Raw genomic sequence first — 9,131 nt, 5'->3', positions numbered from 1 at the left:
CGCAGGATCACTCATATTTCCATTGAGCGAGTGACATAGAAGTATGCGGGTAGTAGCACATTATGCACTTGAACACTGTTACATTGTGGTTGCTGGCATAACCATTGTTTATAACCACGCTTACATTCCAAGAAGAATTGCATTGTCCATATTTTGACCAGCTCATGTCAGGTTGTAACTTTCATCACATAACAGTTAACAACAAATAAAGGCTCCTGCAGTCTTAGCTAGAAAAAAATAAAATACATAATCCTAGTGGTTCTAGGTTCAATTATGCCTCTGGACAGATGTCGCTAATCTAAACCCCACTGCCCTTTGCCAATTACTGTTGAGAGCTAGACACCTATTCAGGTGTGTCTACACAATCGGGTGGGTCTAAATGACCAGAGGCGGTGGCCTCGCTGCACAGGCCAGGATCACTTTGGCAAGTCGTGAGGCAAGCCCTTCCAACCTCATTTCAGTCTCCCGAACTAGCAAGTTCAGATATGCACTTGATCTGGCTTTCATCGATGGCTAACTGAGGTCATGGTGACTATGACTTGGAAGTGTATTGTCGAGCACGTTCGACCACCCCTTTCTCATGGGACTCCCAAGAGGCACCCTTCGTGCCTTGCAGTACTGCTCCTTGCTTTAGAGAGAGAGGATATAAAAAGAAAACTATATTCTTCTGCGAAAATGTGCTCACCTAGGGCTAAACTAAACATAGGTACGAAATATGAAACATTATTATCAAATGTCAAACAGTAAAGCTTCATTCTATCGGTATGCATGTGCAGATGCGAACATGGCACTGCAATAGGTTTAACTTGACCTGTGGGGAGTAGCTTCAAAGCAATTTTTTATGTACTCAGTACAACAGAAACGAGAAAACATCATTTATATTATGCTTGCGCTGTGCGATACAAGCCTCTATAAAAATTCCAGCAACAGTAAAAAGAAAGCTCGCTGGTCCAAGCTATGTTCCTTGTGCTACTGTGGCTTGTTCTAACGATGTTGTTGCCATTAAAATGTAAATAATTGACAGCATTCATGGTTGCACTGGTGAAAGAACTGACAACTGATGGCGTTCAAACTTTGTGTTCAAACACAAAGTTTGAATGCCATCAACTATCAGAAGTGTGGTTCTTATCGTTTAAAAAAAGAAAGATGGTCAGGGCACATGGCTGCGGACAAAGACTTTAAAAAGACCAAAGCACATCATAGAGAATTATGTTAGCATTGTACATTTGCCCATTTTACACTAATAGGAAGCACGCCTCTATTGTTCATAGCACTTGGTTCATTTCACTACCTTTGTGCGACTTCTGCCAGTTTAGTGCCATCTTTTGCGGTTTAATGAACCATTACTTCAGAAAGAAACCTTTTTAGTGAGCGAAACGCTGAAGGAACCTCTCCTTCAATGCTTTGCGCACTAAGAAGGGTTTTTCATTGTCTGAAGTAATGTGTCACTAACCAGCTCAAGCAGCCATCCTTTTTGGTTTAATGAATATCATATAGTTAAAGCAAGCCCCAGAATGCTTGGACAAATTAGTTGTATTTCACAATATTTTTAGGTGGCCCTGCTGCTAGAACTGGCATAATAAAATGTGTTCAGATTTACAATGTGACACGTAGAACAGAAAGATATTCAATTAACTGCTTCATTGATTTATTCAAGAGGTTTTGACCATTGTTATACTGTATGCGCACAACTGTGTACAATAGTAGTAGACAACTGAAACACGGACATAAAATTATAAAGCAGAACACGTGTCACGTACCATGAGTGATTTGGAATTGTAATTATGCTGTTGCCAAAATAATGAAATTTTAAATTAAGCTTATAGTAGGTTGAAATGGTGCTGCTATCGAGTCAATTAGGGAAAACACAAAGAAAGGAATGCATTCCACTTATTTTTAACTTGTTCCCATTTCATTTATCCGGAAAAGTACATGTTCGTAAAAAATGTAAGATGCACTTCTGCATGTTGAAATTTTGATGTTTCTGTTCATCTCTGGTCTATGTGAGTACATATTTATGGAAGAATATGTTGTCATTTCCTCAGAACAAAAAGTGTCACCTGTAAAGTTCAAGGTGTCAAAAATGTAGTTGCTGTAGTCCTTGTACCAATTTCCAGGCGACTGTCTAAATGTTGCATACAGTCAACATCGTCATGACACAGAATAAGATTTGCTGATGCCACATAGCATTAAGGCCACATATGATGATATTGCTAACGAAAAATCAAACCTCACCTTATACCGGTTTGGAAAGTACACTGTTCACTTGGCCTCACGTGATTGGTCAAAATAGCGCTTTCAATAACGAAAGCACTATTTCTGCCAGTCATGCCAGGCCAAGCAAACGGTCTGCTTGCCGAACTGTTGTAGATTGCATTCCAAGAGTGGTGTGTGCATTTCTTCTGGCTGCATTCGTCTGCAGCAGCCACAGCAAACGCAAACGGAGCAAGCCAGTCTGTCACAACGTCATCACATGTCCAACAACTGGGAACCAGAATTGAAACTGGCTCGTAGGAACAAGTATGGTAAATTATGTAGGGCGCTCTTATGCTTGCCAGGATATCTTGCAGTGTTTAGAGGGCTTGGACCTTCATTTAATGAGAAAAAAAAAAAGACGTTACAAACTGCACGTCAGTACTCTCCTTCGACCATGCTTGCCTCTACAACTGGTACATTTCTTGTGCATTTGCTGCACTGTGAACAACAAACAGTATATGTGCAGCACAGGCAAACATTGGTGCATTAAAGGAAGATTACGTTTCAGCACAATTAGACCAGCAGCTGCAGAAATTGCATAATGGTCAACAATGCAATATGGTACAACAGATGAGCCTGATTGCAAACCGTCTATGTTTCTCAGCACCCAGTGCAAGTAGCAAACACGCTTGCGAGCTCAAAGCAGCCGTGGAGTAGTGGTTACAATAGTGCACTTCAAACCACAAGATTGATGGCGTGATCCCAGGTATGGACCTTACCAGCAAGGGCGAGGACACCTTGTACCTAGACTGCTGTACTGGGGTACAAAGAGCATGTGCGGCATGCGTCTGTGCTGCTTTGGATAGGGGGCCGCACAGGTTGCCAAGTCCAGATGGTATTATGGTGATGGTGTTCTCGTTGGAAATATGAGATATAGCGGCTTGAATATGTTGCAGTGTACCGTACCATAAACAAAGCGCGATGAACTAATGAACGTGATTGGTCCGCTTACTTTCTCGGGACTGCTGTTTGCATCTGAAGTTCTACATACTAACCATAATTCCAAATGCACGGTTGGATGACTAGCGTAAAGGTGTTTACTTAGAGCCTAAGGGAAGGCAGGAAGGGTCAAATGCATTGCGGTAGTCTAACCCTGCAGCAGCACAAACTAGCTCTGTACAAAACACTGTGATGCGCCTGGCTGACCGGCACTTCTTTGTTATAGTAGCACCAAATTTAATTATTATAATCTAAGTCTAAAGTGTTCTGAGACAAGAATAACATTGCTAGTCATTGTAAGCTAAAGTTCCATTTGACATTACACCAGCTAGGACTTAAAAGAAACTTTTGGTAAGCAAGTGCCGTCACACAAAGTTATGTGGTGAACATTTGTGTCTACTAAATCATCTGAAGCATCTGCAGCCTGTATAGTAAACAATTTCCCAGTCTGCATTAATGCGCAAAATTATATTTCTGCTTTCTCAAACAAATAATTTGGCCAATCTGAAAAATAAAGAAAAAATTTTCTTCTCTCTTACAAAATTAGGCAGTAAACCAGAAGCACTTTGCTTACAATAATGGGTGTTTTGTTACAATATATTTCTGCCTGCTTAAAATTTGTTTCCATACAGAAAATTAATGTGGAAACTGGGAATATACATTTTGTTCCCTAGTGTATGCACTTTCTATATTGTCATATAATCAACAAAACTCGGATGGTGAAGCCAGCACTCCACTCCTATTGCTCGTAAGCATAAGCATCACCTGCATCCCAATCAGTATTTGTTGGTGTCAGTATTTGCTGGCTTCTTGTGATATGACTAATAAAAATCGGGCCCCTCGGTCAACCTGCATCCCAAGTTATTTAAAAATTTTGTGCTGTTTGCTTTGAGTGTTACAGCAGTACTTAGTTAAAAGCAGTCCATATCAACAAAAGTAGTCCATCGAATCTGATGGTGTGACATTATTAAAAAGAAGTAATATTTTCTTTTACAGACACTTTGAGAGGTAGCATGAGAGATCAATCGAAGGAAGTGTTGAGCCTTTTCATTCTAATGGCTGCCACTATGACTTAATGCGACTTGCCTACCAGATGAAAGAACTAGATTTTCTGCCTGCAGCGGCAGTTTAGTGGCTATAGTGTTGCGCTGCTGAACACAAGGTCGGGGTATCAAACTTCGGCCGTGGTGGCTGCATTTCGATGGGGGCGAAATGCAAGAATGCTCGTGTCCTTTGCATCAATCCGGTCAAAATCAATCCGTAGTCTGCCACTACGGCGTGCCTCACAATCAAATCATGGTTTTAGCACGCAACACCCCAGAATTCATTCCGCTAAGCTTTCTCTGAAAAAGAAGTGCACCTATGAAAATATAAGCAGCTACATGGCTTAGCTGTGGTTCTAATGAAAAGCTGTTGAGGAAATCTGGATGCCTGCTCTAGAGGTGTACGGAAATTTCAGGGAGCAAGACACCCTTATGTGCTTGCATACAGCTGTGAAACAGTCCTAGTGTTTCATTGGTGAGACTAAATATTCATTTTGTACAATTCACTGCATGCAAATGGTCATGGTAAAAGTGATCACAGTGCACATATGAATGACAACAACAATGTCCTTGTCTTCTGCAGCATTTACTGTAGCTATGAAATACCGAAATGGCTAAGCATCTACCCTTACAGTGAATGTGCAGAGCATTATATTCATTATTCATTACTTAACCTTTATTCATTACTTCTCTCCACCTTGCGGGTTTCCGCAGAACTACTATGTCAAACTCTTGCCTTTGCTTCGTGTTGTCGACAAATTCGACTTCGCCCTGCCATCTGCTAGCTGCCTGGTTAGCTCAGATGGTAGAGCGGCTGCCCCGGAAAGGCGGTGGTCCCGGGTTCGAGTCCCGGACCAGGACGAATTTTTCTACAACTATGAGGCTTTTCTTTCGAGGAACCCGTATGGGTTTCCTTTGTAGCAATTGCTGCGAACGGGTGGGTGTCTGATTTTCCCTTTATTCATTACTTCTCTCCACCTTGCGGGTTTCCGCAGAACTACTATGTCAAACTCTTGCCTTTGCTTCGTGTTGTCGACAAATTCGACTTCGCCCTGCCATCTGCTAGCCGCCTGGTTAGCTCAGATGGTAGAGCGGCTGCCCCGGAAAGGCGGTGGTCCCGGGTTCGAGTCCCGGACCAGGACGAATTTTTCTACAACTATGAGGCTTTTCTTTCGAGCAACCCGTATGGGTTTCCTTTGTAGCAATTGCTGCGAACGGGTGGGTGTCTGATTTTCCCTTTATTCATTACTTCTCTCCACCTTGCGGGTTTCCGCAGAACTACTATGTCAAACTCTTGCCTTTGCTTCGTGTTGTCGACAAATTCGACTTCGCCCTGCCATCTGCTAGCTGCCTGGTTAGCTCAGATGGTAGAGCGGCTGCCCCGGAAAGGCGGTGGTCCCGGGTTCGAGTCCCGGACCAGGACGAATTTTTCTACAACTATGAGGCTTTTCTTTCGAGGAACCCGTATGGGTTTCCTTTGTAGCAATTGCTGCGAACGGGTGGGTGTCTGATTTTCCCTTTATTCATTACTTCTCTCCACCTTGCGGGTTTCCGCAGAACTACTATGTCAAACTCTTGCCTTTGCTTCGTGTTGTCGACAAATTCGACTTCGCCCTGCCATCTGCTAGCCGCCTGGTTAGCTCAGATGGTAGAGCGGCTGCCCCGGAAAGGCGGTGGTCCCGGGTTCGAGTCCCGGACCAGGACGAATTTTTCTACAACTATGAGGCTTTTCTTTCGAGCAACCCGTATGGGTTTCCTTTGTAGCAATTGCTGCGAACGGGTGGGTGTCTGATTTTCCCTTTATTCATTACTTCTCTCCACCTTGCGGGTTTCCGCAGAACTACTATGTCAAACTCTTGCCTTTGCTTCGTGTTGTCGACAAATTCGACTTCGCCCTGCCATCTGCTAGCCGCCTGGTTAGCTCAGATGGTAGAGCGGCTGCCCCGGAAAGGCGGTGGTCCCGGGTTCGAGTCCCAGACCAGGACGAATTTTTCTACAACTATGAGGCTTTTCTTTCGAGGAACCCGTATGGGTTTCCTTTGTAGCAATTGCTGCGAACGGGTGGGTGTCTGATTTTCCCTTTATTCATTACTTCTCTCCACCTTGCGGGTTTCCGCAGAACTACTATGTCAAACTCTTGCCTTTGCTTCGTGTTGTCGACAAATTCGACTTCGCCCTGCCATCTGCTAGCCGCCTGGTTAGCTCAGATGGTAGAGCGGCTGCCCCGGAAAGGCGGTGGTCCCGGGTTCGAGTCCCGGACCAGGACGAATTTTTCTACAACTATGAGGCTTTTCTTTCGAGCAACCCGTATGGGTTTCCTTTGTAGCAATTGCTGCGAACGGGTGGGTGTCTGATTTTCCCTTTATTCATTACTTCTCTCCACCTTGCGGGTTTCCGCAGAACTACTATGTCAGCATTATAAGTTAATAAAGAAGTTTTTATTTTGCGGACTTTTTTTGTTTCATAAATATAAAAGAGCACTCACAAAAGACATGCGGCTGGTAACAGTGGCGTGGACAGAAAGTTTTTCAGGGGGAGAGGGGGTTGGAAAAGCCGCATAAATTTCGGAGGAGTTGCGTGCTCGGTGTGCCACCCCTTGGCTATGCCACTGGCTAGTACGGATGTCACACGGTGCACTTTTGATCGCGATCAAGCCCGATCCGGATCGAATTTCTCGGTCGTGATTGGCTCCTTTGCACAAAATGCGCGAGAGAGCCAATCGCAGTCGAGAATTTCGATCCGGATCGCTCCCGATCGCGATCAGAAGTGTACGTGTCACACCTGTATAACATGAAAGAGTTACAGTTTTCATAGGAATGGAAACATCGCACCGGCTATCCGCGACATGGCGAAAATTCCGTGCACCATACCCTACACTAAATGCGCGCGGAACATTTTCCATAAACCAACACAAAGTTTAACAACACAGCCAAAATCTTCTCTTCTTCCGGCGCTCATCATCGCTGTCGATGAGTCCTTCCTTGTCGCTGTTTCCGTACAGGGACGCTCTGATCAATCCGGCCCTGTCCGAGTACGTGGCGCACATGTCTCGGACTAACTGTTCCGATTGATCAGTCCCTGCTTCGCCTTTTTTGACGGCACGATTGAAGTCTTGGATGGCTTGCTCGTAGAGGCGGAGGGCTGCCGGGTAGTTGCGCTTCTCGTCCTCTTTGACGGCCTTATTGACCACTTTGATGGCTTTCCGTAGAGTTGGGAGCAGACGAAGTGGTTCTAGGATAAATACGTTGATCGTGACGTGCTTCGTACTGTCCATGATGTGAAACGGTACGAACGACGTTCCACAGCTCAACTCCAGGTGAACAGCCAAACTAGATGGGCGGCGGATATTCGCAAACGGGAAGGCTCGCTTCTACAAGGAAGCGACGGGTTATTTGCAATTGCACACTACGGTTGCAATCATGCTGCAACGTTTCACTATGTTATGAAGCAGCTCCATAGAATAAAGAAGCTCCTCTTTTTAGCATAGGTCTAGAGTACAGAGACACAACAAAGGGAAAGAAATTCAACAAGAGCGGAGACCTACGCTACCTAGTACACTGTACCTACGCGGACAATGCCATAGAGAGCAGGTCCAGCGGCCGAATCAACTGGAGCGCTCCAAGCCGCCGCCATTAACACCCGAACCACACTTCTGGTTTCGGTTTCTGGCGCGCGTGTTTTGAACGCAAATAAACGCGTTACGACGGCTGCTCTGATTGGCGCGGCATTTCCCCTTTATTTTCTTCTCTTGCTTCTGGTGTTTAACCGGGCGTGGTCTTGGTGCGGAACCGTTTTATTAAGCAAAGATGACTGCGAACGATCTTTACAATCCTCCGTCGAATCTGTACGACGTGCAATTTCATAAAGTAGACGCAAGACGCCTTGTCAAATGAGAAAATGTTTATTTGGCTCTATGTAAGTGCTCATTCCGCGCGTTTTGTGCATTTTATCCAACGTGGCACCAGGTAAGCAACAGTAGTTCATGTACGAAGCTGCACCGGACGGCGTCAGCTGAAAACAGTAAACTACAAACATGTGTCCAGTGGCGTAGCAACAGGGGGGGGCCGGGGGGCCGTGGGCCCCGGGTGCAAGGGGCCAGAGAGGCGGGGGGGGGGGGGGGGGTGTCATATACGTCTGAAGACACCCCTCTTTCCGCCGGCTACACCCGGGGAGGGGGGTGACAGAAGACCTATGGGCCCCGGGTGCCAGACGACCTAGCTACGCCACTGCATGTGTCATTTCGGTGTTAACATTACTTATAGGGAAAAATAAAAGCTGGTGTAGAGGCGAAACGTGCGAAAGTGGTGATTGGGAGGTATCACAAACAAAAGCAATTTGCTATTTACATACATGGCGTAGAAAATTGCAGATTCGTCACAAACAATACCACACAAGAAATATGACGAAACCATACGATTTCCAAGCATTCCCATATTCCTGGGCCTTCTTTCCTGCACTTTAAGAGCACAAATACACGGGCGACTGCGCGTTTCCAAAACAAATTGGCCTCAGCGGACGCGCTGGTACGCTACATACAAAGAGGTGCCCACAACACACGCTCGCAGACGCTCTCATTTCGATGGGGGCAGAACGCCAGAACTTCAGGTGTTTAACGTTAATCTGGAGTCCGCCACTGCGGCATACCTCTTAATCATATCGTAGTTTTGGAAAGTAAAAGCCTGGAAATTATTACCTGAGAAGTTCGCTGAATCACGCGTAATGCATGCACCATAAAGGCAAAATTTTAAAATACGCCCCCTCCCCCCCCTCAAGCTAGCCCACTCTCTTGCTATGCCAACGATCTCCGGAAAATTACTTGGTCGAGTTTTAGTGGCTTGCTAGTCAGCCTGAGTCGTGAAGGTGGCTACTTATTTTTGTTTCTCGCTGGGCCAC

The 9,131-nt window shown here is 45.3% G+C and overlaps 1 protein-coding gene and 5 non-coding genes across 6 annotated transcripts; 5 read left to right on the top strand and 1 right to left on the bottom strand.

Annotated features, from left to right (window-relative positions):
* The first annotated feature begins 5,025 nt into the window (after positions 1-5,025).
* TRNAS-GGA (transfer RNA serine (anticodon GGA)) lies at positions 5,026-5,100 on the top strand. The gene has a single exon. It is a non-coding gene; the product is annotated as a tRNA-Ser (tRNA).
* Positions 5,101-5,306: 206 nt separating this feature from the next.
* TRNAS-GGA (transfer RNA serine (anticodon GGA)) lies at positions 5,307-5,381 on the top strand. The gene has a single exon. It is a non-coding gene; the product is annotated as a tRNA-Ser (tRNA).
* A 206-nt stretch (positions 5,382-5,587) lies between these two features.
* Positions 5,588-5,662, top strand: TRNAS-GGA (transfer RNA serine (anticodon GGA)). Its single transcript has one exon. It is a non-coding gene; the product is annotated as a tRNA-Ser (tRNA).
* A 206-nt stretch (positions 5,663-5,868) lies between these two features.
* TRNAS-GGA (transfer RNA serine (anticodon GGA)) lies at positions 5,869-5,943 on the top strand. Its single transcript has one exon. It is a non-coding gene; the product is annotated as a tRNA-Ser (tRNA).
* Positions 5,944-6,430: 487 nt separating this feature from the next.
* Positions 6,431-6,505, top strand: TRNAS-GGA (transfer RNA serine (anticodon GGA)). Its single transcript has one exon. It is a non-coding gene; the product is annotated as a tRNA-Ser (tRNA).
* A 650-nt stretch (positions 6,506-7,155) lies between these two features.
* Positions 7,156-7,512, bottom strand: LOC140218547 (vacuolar protein sorting-associated protein 4-like). The gene has a single exon (XM_072288324.1). It carries the CDS (start codon positions 7,510-7,512, stop codon positions 7,156-7,158), a length of 357 nt encoding a protein of 118 aa, XP_072144425.1.
* Between the last annotated feature and the right edge of the window lie 1,619 nt (positions 7,513-9,131).

Source organism: Dermacentor andersoni, chromosome 5 (assembly GCF_023375885.2).
Source record: "Dermacentor andersoni chromosome 5, qqDerAnde1_hic_scaffold, whole genome shotgun sequence".
Classification (NCBI taxonomy): Eukaryota; Metazoa; Arthropoda; class Arachnida; order Ixodida; family Ixodidae; genus Dermacentor; species Dermacentor andersoni.
The sequence above is the reverse complement of the archived record's forward strand: the minus strand, read 5'-3'. Positions and strand labels throughout refer to the sequence as shown.